Source organism: Dermacentor variabilis, chromosome 7 (genome assembly GCF_050947875.1).
Source record: "Dermacentor variabilis isolate Ectoservices chromosome 7, ASM5094787v1, whole genome shotgun sequence".
Taxonomy (NCBI): Eukaryota; Metazoa; Arthropoda; class Arachnida; order Ixodida; family Ixodidae; genus Dermacentor; species Dermacentor variabilis.
Window position 1 is genome coordinate 152,251,645 of NC_134574.1, and position 27,297 is coordinate 152,278,941.

General features: G+C 45.4%; 1 protein-coding gene, 1 long non-coding RNA gene and 1 pseudogene across 2 annotated transcripts in view; 1 reads left to right on the forward strand and 2 right to left on the reverse strand.

The window, feature by feature from the left end:
• LOC142588169 (uncharacterized) overlaps positions 1 to 27,297 on the forward strand; it is a 117,407-nt gene that overhangs the window by 4,407 nt on the left and 85,703 nt on the right. The window lies entirely within an intron of this gene.
• LOC142588361 (long-chain-fatty-acid--CoA ligase 4 pseudogene) overlaps positions 3,310 to 27,297 on the reverse strand; it is a 56,697-nt pseudogene continuing 32,709 nt past the window's right edge.
• On the reverse strand, positions 7,043 to 21,608 carry LOC142588168 (long-chain-fatty-acid--CoA ligase 4-like). Its single transcript, XM_075699675.1, has 2 exons — positions 21,469 to 21,608; positions 7,043 to 8,113 (listed from the first exon to the last, which is right to left on the reverse strand). The coding sequence occupies exon 2, from the start codon at positions 7,822 to 7,824 to the stop codon at positions 7,069 to 7,071; it is 756 nt and encodes a 251-aa protein (XP_075555790.1). The 5' UTR covers positions 7,825 to 8,113; positions 21,469 to 21,608; the 3' UTR covers positions 7,043 to 7,068.

Genomic DNA, 27,297 nt, shown 5'->3' on the forward strand with positions numbered 1-27,297 from the left:
GCAAGAACCATAGAAAATCACTTCAGCGTACCCGCCACGATCGTTGCCCGCCATGATCATACACCACAGCAATATCGAGAGGACGAAGAAAGATAAAATTAGTCGTGGTTTTGCAAGTTAGACCCTAGTATATAATTCGTGTTAATTTTTAATGAAGTTTAACGGTGTCTAAATTCTACAGCGTAATCAAGCAGATATAAAGACGAAATATTGTTGTTGTAAGTGCTACCTTATATTTGACGCGGTCTTGATGCATGCCCCGTCTCGACTCGCAACCCTCAGCTCTTATTCGTGACGCTGCGTACGCACCTAGCTTCCAAGGTCATTTTTGCTGATCAAGACATCAGACAAAATGGCACCATGTCTAATCCAACTGAATATGAATGTTTTGCGGGCTGAAACGGTGCCTACGCTTAACCCTATAGGGCCGGCGTAAAAGGCAAGCTGAAGAGTCTGGCGAATTCAATAAGACTCTCTTATACGGATGCGGGAACCTTGTAAACCATGCACGTAAAATTTTGGGCGGGATTTTTTACTTAGGAACGACGTAATCGCCGGTTAAAATTGCACTGTCGCTCCGCCCCCCGTCGATCGCCGCGCGCTGCTGCTGACGCTGTGGATGCGAGCGGAGACCGGAAACCGCGTTGTAGTGACGTCAGCACTGGTGTTCCGCTCCTTCGCACTCTCCGCGACCGTGTCTGACCGCGCTTGTTTCTGCGTGCGTGCCGTCGTAATCTGCCTCGCTCGATCCTGCATTCCTTTCTTTGTGTGTATGTAGAGTGGTACTTGACGTGCGCAGCATCAATTGAAGTGGTGGGCCGATGATGCCGGCGTTCCGTGCAGCCTACGGTTGCACGAACACCAGCGGCCGCGACGATGTTCCATTACTCCCCGCAAGACAAGAAGCTTGCAGCTAAGTGGGAGGCTGCTGTGAATGGAAAGAATTTCAAGTGCTCAAGAACAACAGTGCTGTGCTCTTACCACTTCCGTGACGACGATTACTACCAGAGTTTATGAATAAGGCGTGAATGAGTGAGAGTACGACTTTCTGCTGGCAGGCTTTTTAAACGCAGCGCGAAAAGGTCGGGGCAACGAACGCACAAAGGCAGGACGGGTGCGGGCGGACGAATGGTAACTGGTCTTGGAAGACCTTATGAATACTCAAACTCGTCCAAACCTGGATTTTGATTTATTGCTAGCTCCTTCGTGTTAGCACGCTGAGCGGAACGCACATGTTCATGTTCCACCCTTGACGGAGGTTCGGTCGCAAACCACCGGTAATTATCTATTCGCACGTGTGTTGTGAAACAGCCAACATGCAGCAACCATAATGCAATGCAAGTGTAAAGTTTTCATGTGTTTGAAAGCCGGCGCACGCCAGGACGCTGCGCTCCCCCTCGCGCACAGAGAGAAAGCGGCTGTCTCACGTAGCAGACGGAATTCGCCGCCTTTACGGCTCCGGTTACGATTAGCGTGCGGATGGCGCGCTGATGAAGCCCATTACACGTGCTACAAGAGCCTGAAAACTTTTCCCGCATGTAAACCGTCTTTGTAGACTGCCGACAGCTTTGGGGCAGCGCACAAATGCCGACGATCTCATCGCTTCTTACGTTCCACGAGGAGGCATGCAGAAGCATAACAGTACAGTCGTTTGCCCGCAAGCGAACTCACTGGAAACGCTGAATAGAGCTTTGGAAAAAACTTACTCACAAAAGAACATTTCTAACGCGAGGAGATGCTAACACTTCGCTTTCGTTCGCATCGAAAGTACTGCTTGCTACCAGCATCGTTTGCTTCTTGTAGAGGCCCGCGACGTATACATGCAGGGAGGAACACCGAACTCCTCAGAGAAACGCACGCTGTCGCAATTTACCATTACCCTCTCACCAAACCACAGCGCCAAACCATCTTGCACCGTGCTTCATGTGTGGCGGCAGCGGCCGGTCCGGACGAACACCAATATTGACGTCACGAGGTGCCCGAGCAATCACAGGCGGAAACCAGGCTCGCGAGCTGCCCGAGTCTGCTGCTGCAGTTTTCCTCGAAATAAAACCTGTTTGCGCTTTCTTTCGCTCAATTTCAATGCGATATTCGGCTTCGGAGGGTTGCAAACCGTTACGTACAGCTCTTCACTCATTTTTTTCTGGAAAACTCTTCAGCTTCCCTTTACCATGACCATTCCATATGCCAATACCATTCCTTGTCACGCTTCGTCAGAGTGACTCTGCACCCTCGTTATCAGCTAGATCAGCGAGCCATGAACGGTCGATGATGAGAGTGACGCAGCGTCGAGGGGAAGGAATGGCTACATTATACCGCAGTCCATATATTTCAATTTTAAGTGCGCCGCGCGAGTTTTGTTTTGTGGCCCCCCTGTTTTACTGCGCGGTGATAAGTGCGCCTCTAAAGAGGAACAGTAGGAACTCGCTATGCTACGGAGTATTGCAATGCAGCAAAAAATAAAACATAACTGTACGTTGTGTGCCGAATATTTTTATTATCGTGGATGATCTCGAATCCAAGTGACCCTAAGATGATGCCGAGTGGAAGGTGCTAATCGTCATAGCGGATACAAATGCGGATACGTGCCGCATCATTATTATTATTTTATATGAAAAACATACGCGCATACAGAGAGAGGAGAATAGGCATGGAGCAAGCTTGCAGCTGCCACCGAGAAACAGCACAAAGCCTGCTTATGCCCTTTAGAAAGGAGGGTATAGAAACGGAAGTCTAAGGGGAGGAGGAGGAAACTCAAGAAGAAACAAGCAACAAGATGACAGGCCAGAAAGACCAAGTTAAAGCAAGAACATACAGTGAGCGAGTGCAGTTTCAATTTGCCTCCGTAATCAAAGCGACACCATCATAGATTGCTCGCCTTTCTTTCTCCCCTTACTCACTTTCTCCTTCGTAGGGTAGCGCACCTGACGTGTTTCTGGTACACCTCCATGAATGCATTTCCTTAACTTTCCTGTCTGTCTCCTATGTCCGAAATATGCGGTATGTGCAAAAAAGACCAAGGGGTTCGATGCTAAATTGTTTTGCTTACTCTTACGTGGACAAAGACTGCCACGACGAAAGACTGATTTGTCCCTTTATACATGCACGAAGCTTCCGTCTCCGGACCGTTTGAATCATTGTGAGATTTATGTTTGTTCTCTGGTCGTTCTTATTAGTTGAAGCAATGAATAGATAACCAGTACGCAGCTTAAACGCACGCTTTTATTAATTATTTAAATTCCTGGTTAAGTACATCCCAATTTGATAGGCCAAATGTTTCTATGCAAGAAATAGCCAAACTGCTTTGTGATGTTCTATATAATCAAGTTTTTTTTTAATGAAAACATTTCCATAAACCCTGTTAGTTTCATATACAGGCTGTTATGACTGAGCCCTTTCTTTGGTAAGACAGGAATGGGATGCGAAGGGCCAATGAGGTTAACCTAAAGAAAAACATTCGTTGCCCTTGGTATTACAGGCTTACCCAACGAATGTGAGGCCTGCTAATTAGTATTAGTATGAAATAAATCGCCGTTATAATCTTTGATTAATTTCGCCACTAGTGGCTGTATCTGCAGAGATTTGACAAATTTTAGACCGTATAAACATAACATTGAATAAACCTTTATTGATTCTATGCAATTGTTCTGTAGTTGAAATTCGTCTACACGTGGAATTGGTTGTTTCATTTTTTATTACATAGATTGAAGAAATTGTTGCCTGAGTTTGACAGAAGGGCAAAGGAAAATAGAACGTGTACAAACACATAACACTTCACATCTCCACATAGTCCAGCCTAACGCGCAATGTCCCACAATGAGAGGACCGACCAGTTTTGCATGTGCGTCGTCACTGGGTGGGTTTCAGTCTTTGAAAGACATGGTATCAGAGTTCAAGTGATTGTCTCGTTTATATTGCACGCCAACGGGATCCCTATATGTATATACCAGACGTTGCGTGGTGGGGCTGATGCCTGTTGTGCAATGCACTGGCGCTTGCTCTTATTTTTTACGTCTGGTCACCGCCAACACATTGTAATATTGGGTGGGCGTTCTCTCCTTGGCCTGTAGTTACGCCATTGTCAGTCAGTGTGACTTCAGTGCGGGCGTTGAGTATCAACACTTGCGCGTCTCTACGTAAGCCATGTAAAACATTATCTCGAGCACGACAGACACCGTTTAATTTCCGGCACAGCCATTTGTGGTGGTTCATGCTGTGCACAATGCTTTCTCATCCGACTCATAGAGGGCGTTAATATCGCTCTGGTAGTACTTTTGCAGCGGCTTTCTGCAAAGCTTGAGCGTAGGCGTGACCAGTCCCGTGTCCGGCGTCCACTCCTCGTGGCACAGTTTCACCTTGCGCGGCACCTCGGCCTTCTGCAAATCGCACGAGCGCGCGTAGTTCAGAATCGACTCCTGGGCGGCGCTAGCTACTTCGTCATCGTAGCACAGTTCTTTGATGGTCACCAAGTGCCCCCTACCGAGCCGTCCAGCCAACCGGCGCAGTTGATCGTAGTTTGGCGATACGAAGGTCACGAGGTAGGTGTACAGGGAGTTACCGTACGCGAAGGCGTTTTCGACGAGGGGACACGACTTGAGCACAGCCTCGACGCGTGCAAGTGCCACGTACTCGCCGTGCTGAAGTTTGACGATATCCTTCTTGCGGTCGATGATCTTGAGCGTACCGTCGCGAAAGATCTCGCCGACGTCGCCCGTGTAGAACCAGCGGATGCCATCTTCTTCTCGAAACGACTCTCGCGTGAGTTCTCCGTCCTTGAAGTAGCCCTTAGCAACGCACGGACCTCCCACGACGACCTCACCGCGAGGGTTGGGCCGGTCGGTGTTACTGTAGCCCCCTTCCGGCCAGTCAACCAGGCGCAGATAGCAGCCGGGCAGAGGGGATCCGACGCGGCCCGTACTAGTGTCCCGCCGATCCATGGCGGTTGTCACGCAGCTGGTCTCGGAGAGGCCATAACCCTCGACGACCGCACAATTCAGGCAGGCCCGGAGAAACAAGCGCGTTTGATCGGACAATGGGGCCGAGCCGCTCACAACGAACTTGGTTTTGCCGCCAAGAAGCCGACTTGTCTTGTTGAAAAGTAGGCGGTTGAGGATAGGAGTATTGAAACCGAGGTCCAGCCAGAAGCATTTGTATTGAACTGCGTAGTCAAACAGCGCCTTGAACCAGTTGCCCTTGGCAGCGACCATTTGGTTGATTCCTTTTCGGATACGGTCTGCTACGAGGGGCACGCAAGTGATCTGAGTCGGCTTTAGGACGGTTGCGTCTCCGCGACAGCTCGGAGCGATGCCACTTGAATTGTCTGTGAGCGTGAGAGGCGACGAGTAGCCTATGCGTCCACCGGCGCTCATCAGTAGTATCTCGAAAGAAAGTTCAAGCATGTGGGCGAGCGGCAGGAAGGCGATGTAGGTGTCTTCGCTCCCTGCGGCCCCGTAGCCCTGGCAGAAGAATCCGAAGGATGTCGTCGTTGTCAAGAGATTGCTGTGCGTAGCCACGACACCTTTGGGAATTCCTGTGGATCCGCTCGTAAACATGATGATGGCAATATCGTCAGGCCCAGGTGGGCACACTTCCATGTAGCGCTGGCTTCCCAAGGTTTGAAGTCTAGAGAACGGTATAACCTGCAATAGAACGGAAGTCTACAATTAGAGTGGACCGAAAGCCTTCGCCTTCAGAGAAATCATGCGTTTCTTTTGTTTTCTTTTTTTGCGCGATGGAAGCCGCGCGTGGTAGCTTCATGCAATTGCTTTCTTCAATTTACTTCAGCAGAATAAGCGGGCGCCTGCTACAGGCCAGGTTTTTTTTATTTTGAACCGCAAAATTGACCGCACACTAGACATGCTCCTACATCGCTTATGCCTCGAGGTAACCTGCACGCCTTAATTCTTGCATCGTGAAAAAAAAGAAGACGAGCGTTATGTGACTGTGCACCGATGGTGGGATCGAACCTCTGTCTTCCAGCACAGCAGCTCATTGCTCTAAGTGTCTAACCATTAGGTATTGAAGCAAAGGTAACGGTATAAGTGTTTGTAGGAGGTTAAGAAAACGAAAACGACAGGACGAGCGTTTTTCTTTGCTTTTGTGTTTTGCTCACGCTATCAATGCTTTACAATGGGCTACGAACGAGCCCAAACCGAACCTTTACTCGAGCTAAAGCTTGCTCTATAAAGCTTAACGTATTCTACACTTACTTAACCCTTCCGGCAATTCAGCCGACGCCCTGGAGCATTCACTGGAGTTTATGGGCTCTTTACGTGGGAACAGCGTCATGCAAGGCGCTAAAACTTTGCCAACCAGTGTTTGCTATTTGTATACTACGCTGATCTTTCTCTTTACTTTAAGGTAACGGCTAGCCCGTTCTGATCATCAAATTACGTTGTCCGGCTGATACGGCGGAGAAAAAGTTAGCAATGCTCCAAGTTTGAATGAATGATCTAACACGATGCTGGGCGAACTTTTGCCCAGAGGGACAAGCAACACCTAAATTGCAACGATAGCGGCGTGCACAGTTGTCGATCGTCGAATTCAACTCTTAATCAAGCAGGCCACTATTTCTTTATGTTTAATTTGAATGAGCGACACATTCATTCTGTGACTGCACTAGGGACTTCTCTGTGGCAGTGTTTCGGCACATAGAGAGCGCATAGGACAAAACAAGGGACATGACAGAGTGCTGTTGAGCGCTATCTCCCGAATATATGCAAGGACCGAATAACGTAAGAAAAGATGGCCGTAGGAAAATGGGTAATCGCGCGCGTACGCACCACCGTTCTCCGCTAATTGCATACAAAGTCGTTCCCTGTCAATTAACCGGCAAACGTGTTCATTTATCGATAGCAGAATGAACGGTATGCTGGCAGACAAGGTCCCCACTTTCTCTGTTTAACGGTGTTCTATTTTCTCCTCCGCTCGTTACTTCTTTCTTTCTTTTTCTCCCTGCTTCAATACGCGTGCTTTTTTCTCTGCTTTGTATATGCCGGAACACTACCCCGTAGGAGCTTCACCGCGTAGCCCACCAGCGAGCGTTACTGAAGCACGACAATACCGCGATTAATCAGACATCCATAAAGTGGCATGCAGGGCACTTGCCTGAGGACCTTGAGCTAAGGGTGCTCTACGACTGGAGTGAGCGTCCTCTATATAAACAATGTGCGTAAGTGAAGGCATCTTGTCCGCCATGCTTAGCACCCGGGGCAGAAGAACCGCCGAGGTGACAAGGTGCGCCACCTCAGTCCTGTTCACGGCACTCACTATTCCTTCATTGCTAAGCGTCGCGTACAGAGTGACTAGCGTGACGTTGGTCCGGAAACAGGCCTGCGCTGTTATGAACCACTCGGCGCGCGTCTCGGCAAGGATGCCCAAGTGCTGACGGGGCTTCAGGCCTATCGACTGTAGACCGCGAGCCGTCAGGTGAATCTTCTCGTCAACCTCCTGATACGTGAGCCACTGGTAGTCGCCCAGAACGAGCTTCTTGAAGACATTGCCGCTGGGTTGCTTCACTTCGCTTTGTCCCAGGACGGGCCGAGTTCCTAAAGCGGGTCGCTCGGGGTACAAGCGAATGGCTTTGCGGGTAGCTTCGTTCAACGTTTGGACCCCTTTCAGGCATTCTCTCTCGAGCTTTTCCAGGTGCACGTATGGTGACGATGGGTCACCCTCTTTGATAGGCTTGGCGAAGCACATTCGTTTTTGCTTCCAGTAGACCCAGGGCTTTTGAAGTACAAAATAGATAGGAAGAGTGATGACGTCATAAACAGTGACAAGGACTTTGACGACAAAAAGAACTAGGTCGACCGCGAAAGCAGACATGGTTTCTCGGTCAGCTGTACCTCTCTGTGAGCTGTGAGCGAGAAGGTTTTAGCGCTCAGATAACTGAAGCCTCATCGCAGTTTCCGCGAGTCTGGCTTCATAGGATGGTTTCACGTTTCACGGCAATGACATTGGAGAAACTTTAAGTGTCCATATGAAAGAACGATTCGGTGCTTAATTCGTTCAGTTCATTCGCGGCATATCTTCTTTCCGCAGCATAAAATGCCCCTGGGTAGTTAGACGAAGTCGTTGCTTGCCACCTCTCGTGGTTTCCTTTCAGCCTCTGAGCCTGCGAATTCAAAGGAAATTGGTTAGCGCACTTCATTTTAATTGTTTCTTTTCTCTGTTAAGATATTAAAATATTCTTCCGAGTTCTATAAGAGTAGTACATTGCCATTTCGCGGGATGGCAGGGATTGTATCAGATCAACAGAAGTACGCTGAGCAATGTGTGATAGTTGCATGGCATCTTTATAAATGAAAGGGAAACATTGACATCTACCTCCCTTGCACGAAAGTGCGAAGGAAACCAACAATGTTGAAGAAAAATTCATCGTCGTACGGGATTAGTACCCGGTCCTAACGCCTTTAAAGGGCGGTCGCTCTACGACCTGAGCTGAACAGGAGGCTAGCAGAACGAGGGCGAATTAATCAACAACTCAAAGCACAAGGACATTAAATATGACAGCTCAGTTCAGCGGAAGTCCGCAAGGTGGAGGAAAGTTCATGATAGGCAAAAAATTGGAATCCACCCGTCTTGCAGCACGAAGCTACAAAAGAAACCCATACGAGTTTCTCGGAAAAAAAAGAAAAAGCCTCGCTGTTGAAGAAAACTTCGCCCTAGTCCGAGATTTGAATACCTCGTACACCTTTATAGACGGTATGCAAGCTACTGGTCTGTGCCACAATCTTAAAACCCTTCTGCGTCCCATTCCGCTATTTGTTTGTATATATAGTTGCATGATCTCTGCATGTGAAATTTCAGGCTACGCACCGAAGAGGATGGGATTTTTCTGTGGACATGATGTTTATAGACGCCTCGCTTTTAGGAGACAGTAATGAAACAGGATTGAATGACGACTGCAGAGAAGGTTTGCACTAATTTTCAAAGTGCACGTAACTTTAGGTGAAAATGGAGCTGTACGGAAGGCTCAGCGTGGTTAAAAAAATGCGCTTCGTCCTTTCTTATTGCGCCCATCAGCGAAGGGCAGGTCGTGTAATGACAGGCGCCTTTCCATCTAAATTCGCTACCTACTAGCATTAACTGTGCTCAGCTTTAAATATTCAGAAAATATAATCGCATACCGTGCAGACCTCGCCGATCGCCCGTAACTGTCAACACCACATGTCTTATCGTAGTGCTTTTTAACGCTCTCTAAAATGGCGTTGAAAAAAAAAACACAGAAACATTGAAGCCTTTAGGGAAATGCTGACTTAAAGTGAAGCAATTTAATCATGAAACTAACCTGTAAACATTACGTTATCGCCCGTGACAGTGGCAGAAAAAATTATCTTAAACCTGAAGCCAAAAAATAAGAACAACGTACTGGGAAGGCGTGGTGGAGAGGAAGCCAGCTATCGAACTATATCGAACTACCCACAATGAAGTCAAAATTAAGGAGTTTTACATTATCTCAAGCGCTGCACCCTGTTAAATGCCAGAGCAGTGTTTCTGGTTTCGAGAATTCAGTGTTATGAAAAATATATCCTGGTGATAATTCGTGGGTAGCGTACGTAAATCGCACACGAACTGTTGACCATGCTTTGTCAGCATGTAGAAGCACCCATGAAGAGGGAAATGATAATTTAGTGACTGTTGCGAGCAGATTTTATATTTAAGCCGTGGATGTTTTCATAAGCATCGTTCAACCTCGCAAGCTTTCAGAAAACAAAGCTACCATGTGTACAACTTCATAAATCAGTAAAGAAATGATACCCTGATTCCATAAGTTGCCTGCAATAGTACATAAATGACAGAATATTTGATGTGTTACACATGGCTCTTAAGTACACCACTTATATCAGAGTAGAGCTTTTGCAAAACACTTGTAAACTTTCTAACGAATTCACATATGACATGAATGAATACACCGAATTTCTACACCGAACATAGACCTAATAGTCACGAGAATTTCATTTTCTTTCTCAAATGCAACCAACTACATCAAGATCGTCCCAGGGGTTATCTCAGGCAGCATTTCTTGGTTTTGCATGTAATCATAATAGCTGACATCGGAGTGTGGGTCGACCTAAAGCTTCGTTTTAGAAATGAAGCATCAAATACTCACGACTGGGTTTTCCGGTACGTGGCTGGTGTAAACATGCGCTTCTACTTGTGTTTGCATTACACGATCAAGGGCATTCCAAGTTCCCTCTTAATTTAAATGCGCGAAGCTTTTTTGGAATGCGGCCTTGAGAAAATCGAAGTGCAGAAGGCCGCGTTTTGATGGAGGCGAAATGCAGAAATGCCCATGTACCGTGAATTGGGTGCGGGTTAGTAAACCCCAAGTGGTCAGGCTAAGTCCGAAGTGGCTCACTACTGCAAGCCTCGTGGTCATATTATTTACAACATTTATTTTCTTCATTCGACGTTGATAATCGTCTTCCACAAGACGCGTCCTGCATGATTTTGCATGAATATTTGCCGTACTTATCTCAGACTTCATTTTACCTACAGATTCATTTGCTTTCACTACTTTCAGATTAAAGCCCCGTGCCTGCCATTTTTAGAACCGTATGGTATAGATCAATCTATCCTTCCCACAAGCGAACATTACAATTTCTAAATGATTATATATATAATTTAGAAAAAATCAAAAGATAAATTTGTCAGCTTTGACATTACGTTTTGGTCGTCTGGGCCACGCCGGGTAGCACGTACAAGTGATCCGAGCTGTGTGCATGGGAACACCTTTTGTTGTGGATGTTGCTGCGACAAACTTATCGTTCAACAAGCTACTCACTAGGCTCACCGCCAAAGGGAAAATGCCGTCAGCAAGTTTCTCGACTATATTGCACAAATACACAATACACGTCACAAAAATTCGCAGCTGTTGGCGTTTAACAGGTGGCTGCTTTCTTTGTTTGTTTTTTTTTGCCATTTGTTGACGCAGACCGCAAATTTTATTGACCGCGGTTATGAGGCTTTTTATGGTAAGGCTGTTTTTCAACGAATGGTGTTGGGCTGCTGAGCACGAGGTCGCGGGATCGAATCCCGGCCATGGCGGCCGCATTTCGATGGGGGCGAAATGCGAGAACACCCGTGTGCTTAGATTTAGGTGCACATTAAAGAACCCCAGGTGGTCAAAATTTCCGGAGTCCTCCACTACGGCGTGCCTCATAATCAGAAAGTGGTTTTGGCACGTAAAACCCCAAATATTATTATTATTATTATGTTTTCAACGAAGCTTACTTACGTGGTTAAACGCACGGCAGCCGTACATTTACTTAGAAATTCGCCTATCTATGTTCGAGAGAGAAAAATAGCAAAGAGAGGAAAGGCAGGGAAGTCAATCAGACGAGAGTCCGCGTTGCTATTTTACACTGGGCGAAGGGAAAAGGGGAATAGAAAGGGGAAAGCGGGATCGATGGAACACTGTGTGTGCACTCAGCAAAGCGCCTGGACATCAATCAGTCAAGTCCAAGTTAGTGCTCCGCCGATACGTTAGGCTGTCGTCATCCTGCTGTCTGAAGGTAATCTTGGTGCTTTCCCATAGCTGGTGGTGCACGTTGAAGTCACCAGTGAAGCCCAAGGAGCCGGTGGGTGTAAGCAGTACGTTGCAGTGCGTTGCAGTATGTTGTTCAGCTAAACCCCAGCCCTTTTGACTTCAGTGCGAATAGGATGATGTGAGTGAGCCATGATGCTTGCTGAAGAGTTGCAAGTACGGAATTCAGAGCATCCAGCCCTTGCATTGCGCTTCGCGCTGACGGAGTTTGAGTTTTCTGTCGCTCCGTGGTGCTAGTTGGTTTATTATTTTTTATTTTTTCGCCATGTCTTTTGACCTGTGTAAAACTCTGGGCTTAGAGCTTAACGAAAGCAAATATAGAAACCGTAGTTTGTTGTTTTCTCCTTGAGCGCAATTTGCCTACCACTGCAGTCTTATACGATACAGGAACCCATGATAGTGATGATTATAACGACGACAGTAGCAATGATTTTTTGTATGAGTGGTGGATCATTGCTGAAGGGGCTTCTCTGAGGCGACCTGTTCAGTAAACAGTATTAATACTATCGAGAGCGCAATAATATGCTGAAAACCTGACAAATTTCTTTAACGCAAAATCACATGAAGACTTCCCTATGTGTTGTTGCACAATACGAAGTACGCGTAGTTATATATCTACAAAGTCATATGGCCATCTGATAGCTGAGGCCCTTGCGATAAAGCGAAGAGGTAAGGCTTGTGTAAGTGGCCTTCCTTTAACGCTCAGTGAAAGAGGGATTTGCTAACTGGAAGGTGCATAAGAAATTAGCACACGTGTTTCCGATCATGTCTCTTTGTTTGATTGCTCTTTCACCCCGTCTGTATTACCGTGAGACAATGGCCTGCTGGTCACGTGTCAGATGTACCCAGCCCCCCCCTTCAACTTTCTTTTACGTTGCTCTGCCGCAATAAACCTTCAGTTGTCAGTCAGCGCCCGTATATGGTGCGTGTGTTTGCTGTGTGTCATCGTTATTTCGCGTTTTCCCCCTTTTTATAGGTCCTGCTTAACCAATTGGCCCAGCGAACGACGCATGTGCGACTGCATACACGTTTCTTTTCTGTGGGTTCTTGGACTCGCATGCAGGACTGAGTGTTCACGCTCTCTGACTGAATTCAGCGCCTTTCGACACATTGTGCGATTACACATTTCTTTTTCAAGCGGCTAGGAGTGTCCGGTGCCACCTTAGGGCACTAATCGCTGCTATTACATGGCGCCATTAATATAATCAAAGATTACAGTGAAGACGTAGCCAATCAGACACCTTTTAACTTTTCAGGAATGCTCTAATGTTGCTTTGGGACGAAGTTCGCCAGTGCAAAGGGGAGAAATGCAGGAATACTTACACCAAAAAAAAAACGAAAAGCGCTACTAACCATGCTTCTGCAATTTCCTAAATGTTACAGAGTTAGGAGAACAACTCCCTTTTTAATGAATGGTTGAAAGGTAAGTAACAAGTACCTGGAGGCACCATTATGTATTTAAATAATCTTCTATGACACAGCGAGCGCGTTTCTGCTTGTAAATCCATTTTAGGAGTATAGAAAGAGTAAATGCCATGGACAGAATATGCATGGACATACATACGGACCATAGATGTCCTTTTGCTAATGTTCCTGTCCCATGAATCAATCAATCAATCAATCAATCAATCAATCATCTATCTATCTATCTATCTATCTATCTATCTATCTATCTATCTATCTATCTATCTATCTATCTATCTATCTATCTATCTATCTATCTATCTATCTATCTATCTGTCTGTCTGTCTGTCTGTCTGTCTGTCTGTCTGTCTGTCTGTCTGTCTGTCTGTCTGTCTGTCTGTCTGTCTGTCTGTCTGTCTGTCTGTCTGTGTCTCTGTCTGTCTCTGTCTGTCTGTGTCTGTCTGTCTGTCTGTCTGTCTGTCTGTCTGTCTGTCTGTCTGTCTGTCTGCCTGTCTGTCTGTCTGTCTGTCTGTCTGTCTGTGTCTGTCTGTCTGTCTGTGTCTGTCTGTCTGTCTGTCTGTGTCTGTCTGTCTGTGTCTGTCTGTCTGTCTGTCTGTCTGTGTCTGTCTGTCTGTCTGTCTGTCTGTGTCTGTCTGTCTAATCTCCACCCACCCAGTAACAGCGATCAAGCCTTTGTATCGCCGCACTGGTTAAATATATGCCCATAGTACAATCAGAAAACTGGGAAAAAAGATGAATAATAATAATAATTGTTCAGTAATGGTCTCAGTGCTGGCCGCATTGTTATACAAGAAACATAGCTATAAGAACAAAATGGAAGAGAATGGTAGAGAGAAAGAAAACGGCGCAAAAAATACATAGGAATATAATATAAACATAGAAGTAAGAATTCAGCATAACGAAAAGGAAATGTTTATAAAGCATATTACGCTCTTGGAATCATAAACCGGCAGTCGCAACTAAATGTCACAAAAAAATTTAAATATTAACGGAGAGCTTAGCGGGACCGATGACCACTCTCTTGAAATGTGCTGTTCATGCTAGTCATGAAGGTTCTTTTTTGTTGTTGTTCTTTTCTTCTAGTAAAATATATTTTTTGTAATTTAATTAGCTAAAATTTGATTGCCTTACCTAATCGATAAGGCGTTAATGCACAGGTTGTGGACGATATTGTGAAAGAATCGAAGCAGCCTATGTCTCGTGTGGTGCTTTATTCCCGACGAACAAGACAGTCCGCAAAATTAAAGTGTACCACGTGACAACGCGTCCCAGCGCCATTGACATTAAAAGAAGTAAACGCGTGGGGCGTACCTTGCTGGAAACACTTCATTGTTACGTCTCTTACGATTCTCTATAACCTCCTGATTGAGAACATGGAAATTAAAACCATTAAAAAGTTAAACATTTTAGTTTACCTATTGCATATCAGTGACTAAAATATTACTGGTGACTTCCCAACATGCCTCTAAACAACATACACTTCGCGTGTTCTTTGTAAATTACGTATAATAATTCGTTTGTTTTTAACTGGTCGCATTAAAGCTGGTAAAATATGCGCTGTATGTGAGCCGCGTTCCTTTCTGAACATGATCATTCCAATCACAAGACGTAAAGCATCATTCCATTGCGGTACTTCAATATGCAAATTCAAGGCAATTTTAAATAGTTTTGCTGCTACTGAGTTCGTAAACCGCTTATTAAGTTGCAGACGCTACTGTTCACAATATGCACGCTTAGGCCGGTGCTTGCGAGATATTTACAAAATTAGGTTTCCTTCTGCTGCAAACACCATTAGGTTAACAAGTCAGTGTTGGCAGGCACTAGTTGTCTGCTTTTTAAAACAGTGTGTGCTGTGAGTTTTCGTTTTCAGTTCACTGTCTCCAATAACCGTACTCGGACTGATTTTATGTCCAGGCATGTGGCCGCATCTGCCGTTTTTTTTTTTATTTTTCCGGTAAACAATTGTTCAGACATTGAATAACTTGTTTACGAGAGTTTTTAAAATGAAGTTCAATGACGTTATAGTGGCGTCCATGCCATATGAATCCGCCTTTCTGTCTCGTCTGTGTCGCTTTTTTTTATGCCTTTCGTGTTTATTTACATTGACCTTCCAGAGATGGACCTCGGTTGCTAGTACATGTGTACGCGGGCACGGACGGGGCTAGGGCGGGGCTCGGGCCAACAGGCATATTCCATCGAGCGATCTAAACAAGCATTAGAGCCAGACTAAGACCGGAAATTCTTGCAGGAGATATACAGAAGATAGAAGAACTCCTGCGGAAGATAGATTACCCACAGGCCCACTCACACATGCGCAAATATGCAAGTATTGCTCGCAGTCGTAGTGAAAGTGTAACGCATCGAAACCGGAGCCACATTCACGCTGGTGCACTGAGCAGTACGCGGTGAGCTCAGTTTCTTCCATCTGCCTTCGCCTGATGCCTAATGTGACACTTTTTCGGAGCCGCGCAAGGCGTGCCGGTCGAGTTTCAATACAGAAATGGAAGCGACAGCTTCTGACTCACGCTTATCGATGGTGTCAGACGTGAGTCAGTAAGCGACGTGATGTAGCAGACGACGCCGTATGGGATCCGGGCATGCTTCTCACTCTCAAGTGTGAGATGAGCAGCGAATGTGCGGTGCTCATCTCACCACATGCCGCGTAGTCTGCTTGGTCACATCGCATTGCCGGCAACTGTCCGGTGCGATCGACATTGCACAACGCTCGCGTTGAGGTCAGTTGAAATAGTATATTGCTGGGAGACAGCGCTGCAGGGGTGCGCCAGATACGCAACTGGAACACGAACATGAACGCGTACTAGTTCGTGCGCCACGTATACGTCTAGTATATCTACACAGCGCCGTATCCCAATAACGGTCGACGCACCTGTTTAGTAATGTAATAAACCGCTGCAGAATTCGTAGTTATCAGAGCAGCTGCCAGTACTTGCGTCTGCAGGAGCAGCTGCCAGTACGATGAGGGATGGCGAAAACGTAAAAACCATGTTTTTATTCTCTCATGCCGTGCGCTTTACTATTGCACGGCCGGGGTCAGGTATGTTGACCGGCCGTTGATCGCGCCGGGGCGGATATTTCGGTATTATGAGCCTTATTTTGCGTGTGTGAGTATTTTATGCGTTTATCACACACATTGCGCTAATAAGCAGCTCTAAATGCTTATGGCTCAACACTTGATGAATTCTTGAACCTACTGCAATGCTTGATGTTTGCTCATTGTTGAATGAGAAAATCCAGGACAGCGGCTGGCCGCTGGGTTACCTTAGAGTAATTCCACCGAGTCCAAGCGCCATCACACACAAAGTTAGAACTTGTTCGCTTTAATTTCTGGTCATACAGATTATATTCGTAAGACGAAATTAAGTTATTTGAGTTACTGTAGTCACTAATTTGTGAGCCATTGCATTTTGCAACAATACAAAAGTCAAACCCAGCTCCAGCATATTAAAAGCGCTACTATAGTCATTGGGATACACTTCCCATGCTTAAATCTACATTTTAGGTTATCAAAAGTAGCCTATAAGAAGTAATTCTACAGGTGTTTTGGGTTTCAATGTGAGTAGAAGCTGGTTATGTTTGGGTTTAATATCCTAGTACTTCACTGAAAAAACAGTGTAAAAGAAAGTGAGTACTATAGCTTGGCACAAACCTCTCTTCTTTCTCAGTATCTATGAGAGAGTAACACGAACGGCTATACAACTTGTCAAAACGTATGTCATTCTCATTGAGCATCGTTCAGATGCTATTGATAATCTACTCAGTACTGTATTTCTTAAAGACTGAAGCTGCTGTTATAATTAGTTGCATTAAAACGTTTGTTAACCTTTTTCGAAAACATGCATGTAGCTTGTTCTTTAATGCATCTAACAGCTGCCCGGGGAATCTAAGTTAGTGTGTGCTATAGTGACATGTGCGCCACGTGAGTGAGTCGCATTCCATCGCTCTTCATTCCTGTTCCGAAAACTGTAGCACGGACAAACATTAATTCCTTTCCCTGTCCTCCACACACAAAGGTGGGTGTCAAGCATTTGTTGGTATAGAATGAAATATGAGCTCTAAATGAGAGCAAAAAGAAGGCAGATGTTGCTGATACTAGAATCGTCTTGATCCGTGTTTCGCGGTGTTAGTGCGAGTCATTGTGTTCGGGATTTTATGGTGGTCAACTGAGTTTTACAGAGACTGCCATTTGAGGAGTGTTGAAGCAACACTCCCCTCCAACTACTACACTTACGTTTTCAATAAACATGAGGTGTTACATACTGTCACTGTCTCATTCAAAATCTACAAAACGTTCATAAAGGAATGTCTAAGTAAACAGGCAAGCTTGAAACATACGATAATAATTTGAGAAACTGTCCGATCTAGTCAAACAAAATGATTGCGATAAATGCGTTTTTTTACAGCACATGAAACGAGCCGTGGTCCTTGTATAGTGCGGAGTGATAAAATGGTAATGTGACAGTGTCCCATGGAGTAGTTGTCCAGTAGCCTCAGTATCCTGGGTAGCTTCTATTTTTGGTTAGCTTAAAGTGAGCAGTCTAACAACAAATGCATTATGCCTTCATCCTGCTCGCCGCAGGTGTACGATGGATGTCTTACACGGTGTAATTTGACCTCTGAAAGCCCAACGTATCGTTCAGTCTTCACCCAAGGTTTCTTCAATTGCTACGCTAACTTTTGACACCTCAAAATTCTGAATTAGGCGTAGAATACCACGCAAATCCTATAGTGGTGTTTTTGATACGCTGGGGAACGAGTTTGCAGCTGTGGATAGTTCAAAAAATCTGTATATCATAGTGTACTAAATAATTCTGCACTCGAGTAAAGTTCTTTCTTTTTTGTACAAACATGGTCTCTATGGCCACAAATGACGCTGAACAAGTTGTTTTAATTCGTGATGTGGAATGGTGTTTGGGCTTCGTAGGGCGAAATGGTAAGTTGAGGACGATGAAACAATGACGGGTTCCGTCGAGTGATACCGAACCTCGGTCGGCAGACACCTTATATCTACAACATAATTTTATTTTTCTGTTTGCATGTTGTTGCATTTTTAGTAACGTTTTCAGATGGGTTTCATTAGCGAAATATAGATAAAAGGACAAAATGCATTGGGAATCTTGCAAAGCACCATTGTCTCCTTCGATATCAAAATTTAGGCTGTGTCTTCGCTCGCGTTCCCTATACCTTCCGTGTATACCTGATGCATGTACACAACACACACGCGCACGCAGGCACACACGCTGGCACACACGCTGGCACACACGCTGGCACACACGCTGGCACACACGCTGGCACAGACGCAGGCACACACACGCACACACAACACACACACGCGCACTCTGTGAATGCGTTCAAGTTGAAGTAATGGCGGCTGTATGTTGCATTAGCGAGATGTAATGCCTTTGGCAAGAGTAAACGAATTACTCCGTGCTTCCGAGGCCGTATATGCCGTTAGGATGTTTGTCACGATTCCCATGGGGCTCCTGACGAGCTCCGGTTGGCTGCACAAAGGTTCTTTTCATTCACCCAGGGCGTTGAAACCTGTGTTGCATCCCGAGCACTCCTTTTTGAACAACGTGTGGTTAGCATGGCGGTCACTGGCAACGCAGCCCGCAGTATCTTTCACGAAGAGTGTACGTCTCTGGAGGACTGGAGGAGTTTTTCCTGACACGCGTGTATCGGGTTTGCCAATAAAAAGCATAATTTTCCCCGTCTCCTCGACAACCTGAACTGTATACGCGTCGCTGCAGCCTAGTGGCGATCGCGTCTCGCTTCTAAGTTTGAGGTCACGTGTGCGATACCGGTGACGGCGGCCGTACTTCAATGGAAGTGAAATTCAGAAACGTTCGTGCATTTAGGTTTAAATGCACATAAAAAGCACCCTACGCGACTAAAATTACTGCAGCGTCCCTTAGTATGGCGTACGTCGTAATAGCATGGTGGTTTTGGCACGGAATACCTCAGAATTTATTTTTAATTTGCAAACATGAACTTTCATTTGAGGGATAAATTTGCCCCACTTGGGCAGAGGCACAAGGTTAGTGTGGTTTCTGAACAGTCCATAATGGTGGTAATGGTAAAGTATTGCTTGTGTAAAGGTTCGTCCGGTCGTATTCCCTGTGGTAATCGGTCGGCCATGAGAACTGCGTGGCATTGAATGTGCTTTCGCGCAGTCAGGTTTCGGACCTCGTGTACAATGTTTTTTTGATAGCCATGTGACTTTCAAACAAGCTAAGCGTATGTTTAAGCCCTTATTTTACAGTTCAGGGGTAATCTTATGCTACACCATATTGCAACAAGCGAAGAGTAATGTGGAGCCGTTCAAGTACTGCTCAGTTTCTTTTTTTTTCTTTCGACGCCCCTTTGATCTTGCGAGCGTAAAAGGTTTCATTCATGCATTCAAATTTGGTGTCAATGGCGCATTCCTCGCGACACGCAGACGTTTGTCCACAGCACGTTTTCAACGCAAACCAAAGCAATGACACCAACACCGCATGACAATTTTTAAAGTGAAATAATTCAGCACAGACACCCAGCACAACTTACAAAGAAGAGACAAAAAAAGCACTCGCACTGGTGCTTGCGCTGAATTATTTCACCTTGAAAATACTATGTATCGACAAGCCGCAACCGAAGTTTTACTACATGACTAGCAGTGACGGATGCAGTCACAAAACTAGTCTCTAGGAACGAACGACCTGTACGACTCCCATGTCCCGGTAAACAGCTTTTCTTTTCTTTTTTGAGCTAATAGAATTTTTTTAAATGTCCTTCTGCAAGCATTACAATTGTACTGCTTGAGAGGAAGCTTTGGCTCGCAGGGCTCCTATTTCAATACACGGGAAAGGAGAAAACCTGTTTCTCGCCGACTACTGCACCAAACTTGATGAGGTTTGTAGCGTATAAAAGGAAAAGTTAGTCTAGCGACCGTTTGCAGGTAATTTTTGATTTAGGTGGTCATTTGTGTTAACAAAAATAATTAAGAATCGTAGATTTTTACGAAACTAACCTATCACGTTTACAACCGTGGAACATCACAATGAAACGTCACAATTCTGTAAATTGCAACTTGTACAGTAGATCTAAAGCGGACAAAATTTAGATATATAAGTGGATTGCAAACATATCACTATTATGTGAGTAGGAATTTTGCAAACCCATGTAAACAATGTAATAAATTCACGTAAGACAAGAATAGACATCAAATTTGTATTTTTCGCATGCTCTAATGGCTGCAGTTTACAGAACTGCAATTTCTGTTCTTGGTGTAGAGCTGCTCATTTGTAAACTTCATGCTACCATTTTCTCACTTAACCAATTGTTGAAAATTTCTTTGAAGACATTCAGGTCCTCAATTAAAATTTTGCTTCGAGCAGTCACTGTAATTTCACTTTTTCCTTCACGTTCAAGAAATGTGATTGAAATCGGCCCATTGGTTATCTCAGAAAGCGTTCCTTCGTTTTATATGTATTGGAATAAGCCGCATCGGAGTAGGGCCTGAGCTAAAGCCGCATTATTCAGGCGGACATTATTTGCTTTTCTTACTACGTTATCCACCGTGTTTGCTCAGTGGCTATGGTGTTGGGCTGCTGAGCACGAAGTCGCGGGATCGAATCCCGGCCACGGCGGCCGCATTTCGATGAAGGCGAAATGTGAAAACACCCGTGTACTTCGATTTAGGTACACGTTAAAGAACCGCAAGTTGGTCCAAATTTCCTGAGTCCCCCACTACGGCGTGCCTCATATTCAGAAAGTGGTTTTGGCACGTAAAACCCCATAATTTAATTAACTTCCTGTGTTACGGCACATTGTTGCAAGTTATGAATTCTAAGCCCGTGAGCTCGCAAGGCATATCCACTGAGAATATATTCCTAGTAGGAGACCACTTTCGAAGAATGCGTTCACATAATGTGAGATTATGTGAGCGATGTAACATCGGCGTTCCAGTTATAATTTTTGGATTCAATGCGTAAGATGTTTAGAGGTTCGGCCAGTATAAAAAGCTCCACAGGGATGGCAGAAAGGAAACCATGGAACTGCCGAGCATCAACTGAATTTTATTGAAAGGAAGCAGGGATTTATATGGCGAAGAAAATAAAGAACTCTACAAAAACAGGAGAAATGAACTTGCTCTTTTATACTGCTTTTACTTTATTTTCTTGGAACGCTATAAAAGTTGTTTTGTTAAAAAAAAAGCGTAAGTTGAACAACAGTGTATCTAGTGCAAGTTCGATGACACTTTAAAACTGGCGCTTGTTTCGAATTCGTTCCAAATGAATATGCCTTGGAGAACTCGCTGGCTTCTATTCGGAAATTGGAACATCTGCTCTAAAATATCAGAACGTTGATTAGGGAAGTTTTGTTTATTTGTACATTATGGGCATTTTGATTTTTCCGCGCTAGTGGGTAGGCAGCCTATAGGTATATACCAATAGGTATATAAAGCGAGTGTCTGGAAGGCTCGAATGATTGCTTACCTTTCGTCGCAGATGACGACGATGACAGAGACGGGGAGCGTGTACGGCAGGGCGTCCGTGTCTCGTCTCTGTGGGCTCTGTCGGCTTTGTCGAGCAGCGGAGCAGTCGCCGCGCGTCTGCCGAGACGAACATGCGCGCTCCTGCATGACCACGTGACTGAGAAGGTAACATGTACGCCGAGGACCGCGCGCTCGCCTCGTCGATTTGCGTATGTGGGTGGAGCATGCTGGGCGAGCGAGCTGGGTTGAATGAGCTTGACTACGGCGAGGCGTTTCGTTTAGAGGGCCGGCGCACCTCACCCCCCCCCCCCCCCCTCCACCCGAGTGCTAATTTTTTTTTTGTTTCTTGTGGAAGCGCCATATATCCTAGTACTACGTCTCGTCAAAAAAATGAAACGCTAAAGGGGGGGGGGGGATCTACGTTGTAGAAATAGGAAAGCAGCTGCCTGCCGACTCTAATGTGAGGCTGGTACTACAGTAGAAACGAACTTTTTCCGCATACTATTGTCGTTGAGCTTACTCGATCGTTACTGGAGCATCTTACGGTACTCTTAGACTGAGCGGACAAGGTAAAGCCGATGAAAAGCGGCTGCGTCTTTGAACCGAAGCAGCGATCTGACCGTCTGTGGAAACCTTCCAGTCCAATGCGTAAGTTTGGCCAGGGGCCGACGCTGACTTGTTCTCGTGGCTGTCATCAAAGGGAAGCAGTCACATTATTGACATTACATACTTCCTCAGTAGGCGGCAGATTAGAAACTTCAGGAATGGGTGCTGCAGGTATCTGTAAAAGCATAGCCTTTTGAGTACTACTAATATCTGAGGCGGACATTCAAAGAGGTTGATGACTAATAATTTGGTTATATTTACTATTCAACTTGCTTTTGAGCAGCGGCTCCAACTGTTTGCAATGCGTTCGCCTCCGTGAAAGAAGTTTGGCGTGCGGCGTGCGCTACCATATCCGTGAGACCCCTTCTAGACAATCGCGAGAGCTTCTTTTCGAGATCCCCTCCACATGGCAGTTTTTTTTTAACTGCTTCGTATCATGCAACGCGAAAGGGACAGTTTTGAATTGTCAGCTGCTAGGTGTGTACTTCCAAAGAGGCAACACTTCTCATGTTGGGTGGAACCGTGTCACCGCCAGAGTGGCCCCTCACCGTGTGTACAATAGCGCAAACCAGATTCAGAACCTCCATCGCACCCGCCGTGGTAGCTCAGTGGCTATGGTGTTGGGCTGCTGAGCACGAGGTCGCGGGATCGAATCCCGGCCACGGCGGCCGCATTTCGATGGGGGCGAAATGCGAAAACACCCGTGTGCTTAGATTTAGGTGCACGTTAAAGGACCCCAGGTGGTCAAAATTTCCGGAGTCCTCCACTACGGCGTGCCTCATAATCAGAAAGTGGTTTTGGCACGTAAAACCCCAAATAATATTATTATTATTAACCTCCATCGCGGTGACGAAATCGCCATCATTTCCTACACTGTGCGAGACGCGAAGCGAGTAGTCGAACCCTGAAAACTAGAGGCCACGCATTAATTTTTTTTTATTATTATCAGACTTTGGAGGCGTCTAACCGCATTCTCGAGGTGTGTTGACTGTACGCCCGTGCGTCACACTGCGCGTGAAATCGCATCTTTGAGAGATATACAATGCAATACAATGCAATATGTATATTTAACATCTTTCGGAAGTTGGGTGCATCGGCAAAAAGCCAATGAGAAGGCTTGACGAGGCCGCCACACCCTACAGAGACTTGGCAGTGGTACACGAAAACATACAAAGATACAGCGTGAAAACATTTTGAGATAACAAACACAAGATTACAAAGTTGACATTGTTTAGCTATACGTGCATCGATTGAGATTCTTTGTTTAATAAATGCGGGAGGGTGTAGCACAACATTTGACAGCCATAAATAAGTACGGGTCGTAGGTACAAACCACTTAAAGCTAGTTGGTGTCGAATGCTTAGGCTCTTTGCGTTTTATTGCGGACAGGCATACAAACATCACTTCGGTAGATGAACGTGTGCAATTATTACTATTTCTTTGGAAAACATATGTATACATTTGAGCAATGTCACCCGTGAAGCACTCCGAAGTCGCGACGTCATAATCTAAAGTGTGCTATCGCAAGCTTAGAGACATTTCTCTCATTTGTGTATCCGCGGCATGGTAAGAAGGCGTAGTCTGTCAATTACATTTCACTGCATGTGTGGCGTAGAGAGAACAACATCAGACCAGCTCTATGCAATTAAAAAAAAGTTGTTGGAAGATGCGAGAATGTAACCTGATACGTGAAACAAACTGGCGGGTAGGAAACCGTTCTTCATTCCAGCAGAAACGTAGACAATAAAAATCTGAAGATGCTGCCAAAAATGCTTTCTTGAAATTGTTTGTGAGCCAAATTTTCATAACTTGCTTCAGTTACTAAACCCGTTTCGACAAAAATAAGGATCACAGGTGCGCTGGGCGACTTTACGGATAACAAGCTCGCCATGGCGTTTAGAGATCAAGCCCTGCTGATCATGTATCCATGATAAAGGAAATTATTGTCGTAAGTTTGCAGGAGCCATATATTGAAGCACAATTAATTAAGAGTGTTGGGTTCACTGCCAGGGAATGCGAAGGACACACAGAAAGACAGGCAATGACAGAGAACGGTTTCTTCTTAGGCACTTTATGTTGGCCGGAAGATTTGCAAGTAGTTCTGCTATGATTATAAATGAGCAGTCCGGAATTGGTCTGCTTTCTGCCCCTTTTGCTTTATCCGAAGTTATGGATCTAGAAGAAGAAAAGCGAAGAACCAACAAAGAAAAGGAGAAAAGATGCTTTCGGAACATCAGTGGCTATGATCTTGCTTGTTTGCATATAGGCAAGGTAACCTTGTATCTGGTAGCATAAATTACGGAACGAAAATTAGTTTAGGATGTCAGGGAGAAAAGTATGAAATTCTATCTTAAGAACTGAATTTGATTCACTCCAGTCAACGAGCCGAATCTGTACATTCACTGGTGCCAGCTATGTCTGTACCAATACAATTTGCGGAGCGTGTAGCCGCGACCAATGAGTACGACAAATACACTTAGTTCATTAATGAAAACGTACTGTAATCGTCCCCGATGAAGATCGCGAATCATTATGAAACTCTCCGCTGTGACAATGGAAAATCATCGGAAGCCTTTCATTCGAAGTGCACTACGCCGTTTGCAAGCCACGTTAGCTAATGATATATCTAAATTCACGGAAATGCTGTAATCTACTCTAAATACTAATTCTAGCATAAAAACTTCTCGCGAATATGGTCACTATTTTGTAAACAGGCTTCCATATGCAGAATGTTGTTCGCCACAAACCTTGCGAGTCGAAGGTGAAACGCAGAGCGTCTGCTTCTCTAAGAACCGGAGGCTTGGTTTTGCAACTTGCGATGCCAAAAAACGAGACGGGCCTGAAATCCATGGCAGGGCGCACACGCGTTTTACATATATCGTAAGTAAGGCATCGCCTCGCAATTCCAGATCCCTGGTTACTGAGTCCGCTATAGCATTCCACCGCGCGCATTGCCTTAGATTCCACTTGCTCAATGCGAGCCCTGAATATTGCATGCGTAGTACTCGTCATATTCGTCGCCGAAACAGCTTTCGTCACTTTCGCCTTCCTATGGAAGACGTGTTCTGATCCAACTTGGCCTGTAAAAAACAACATGCATTCATTATTTGAAATGATAACATCCTGTAATTAGTTCGAAATTGAGCCTTCTTCTATAGCTATGCACCTGGGGCCAACATTAAACAAACCTACGCGAGTGTCACGCATAGCATGGGCACTAAGCCATCGCTTGGTGAGCAATAAGCCAAACGCTTAGCGTATGCATTTCAGCAGCAGGACCAATAAAATTCAGGATACAGAGTACCCCCTATGTCAGCACAACGGCTGTCCGTGGTTTGACTGATCACCTACAATTTCACCAGTGCTGCAACGTCGGCTTCCTACCCTATTCGTTTACTGATTGCGCGGTCCATTTCCAATTAACAGTTGCAGTATTCAAACACGCGCAAATGCTCGCTACCGCGAATTCGCTGCACAGCGTAAATCCATGCATTCCACTGCTAAACTGGAATTCTGGTGTGTTCAGTCATGTAAGGTGTAGGCGAACAAAGAGAGAGAGAGAGAACTGGCTGACTCAAAAGTAGTTGACGTAACGCACGACAGCCGTGATGTGTAAATAACGGGTGTATGAATAATGTAATTTTCGTGTAGCGAACGGTTATGTAGAGAGAATACGCTTTAGTATGTATATTTATAATGTGTAAGAAAAAAATGTGTCAACGGCAAAATGTAAGATTCAAAGAAACTAAAGCCCAGTAGCACATAACCAGTGACACATGCTCAGTGAACATAGCCTGCAGTGCACATACCCAGTCCCCATACCTAGTCGCCCCAGGGACACCTAATATTAGACTGTACTATCACCGGCATCGGCCCATCAAAACAGCGAAATACCTCGTTACCCCCCCCCCCCTCCTCTGCCCCACCCGCAAACAATGTGGCTGCACTCCGTGAAATATGCTTAGCATTAAGAGAAATATTTGTCCGCGGGAGATTGCAACAGACAAGCTCCAGGCTCATTGTTTCGGTGAAAGCTCGCTTTTCGTTTCTTTTCTTGCCCCGTGGTTGACGCTCCAACATTTTGGTCTCCTGCAGAACAAGCGTAGAGACCGCTCCGCACATCGTAGTGGAATGCCAAGATATTCGTCCTAATGTCCCTCATCCCACCTACGAAGAACCGTAGGGAATGGGCATGTTTCGGAAGCGCTAGGATTCAAAACATGGCGGTTCATCGGCTGGATGGATGGATATTATGAGCGTCCCCTGTGGAACGGGGTGGTGGGTTGCGCCGCCAAGCTCTTGCTATTCACTGCCTAATGTACTACCTAGGTTTAAAAAAGAAAGAAAAAAACACTATGAACTCCCACAACCAAATTTTCTGATCCCCTATTGAGAACTTTGCTTTTGTACGTCTACGTTTTTTGTCGTTTCCCTACATTTATTCCACCAATTTTTCGGATGAAAACATTAACTGATGAGTCGTAGAGATAAGCAAGAGACGCTTAGATAACTAGTAGAACAAAAGACGAAGCGAGGAGATTGATAGAGACGGGGTCGTTACAGGCACAGGTGACTACACTAAAGAGACAGTCGCTTTAATGAAGAGAAAGAAGATCAAGAAGGAATAGGCAGAATGCTATTGGCTGCAATAGAAGCTGATGTAAAGGAAGGGTGGGAGGTAAATATCCACGCAATTTTTACGCAATTGCGAGGTCCGGCGCTGATTATGGCATAGACAGCGCTCTAGTCAGCTATTACGCAACTAGTCGGCTACGTAATTGCCCCGATAGCGGAAGAAAGTTGGCGAGGACTGGCCTTTCGGTTAAGAGGCGCATGACCAATTCTTGCGTCACCGCTCATTTTATTGACGAAGATCGCTCCGGAGCGTTCGCATCTCAGACGTACTTTTAGCGGGATTTCGCTTTAATTTACCATTGCGTTAATTAGCGAAAGCGAACATATTCGACAATGCGTCTAGAGGAAAGTTGGGGATATAAATAAGCAAAGCGAGTAACCAAGGGGCGGTGCCTTAATGTATGCAAAAGAGTAAAATGACGTGCTTTTGCTGGGGTGAACAAACTCCCGTCAGACCTTTGGAGAGCTGCATAACAGGCGACGACTGCGTAGAAATAGTTTAAAAGCGACATCAATGTCTCTCTTTTTTTTTGCATTTTATATCTCCCAGATGTATTGCGTCCCGTTTGTGATGAGCGACGTGAGGTAA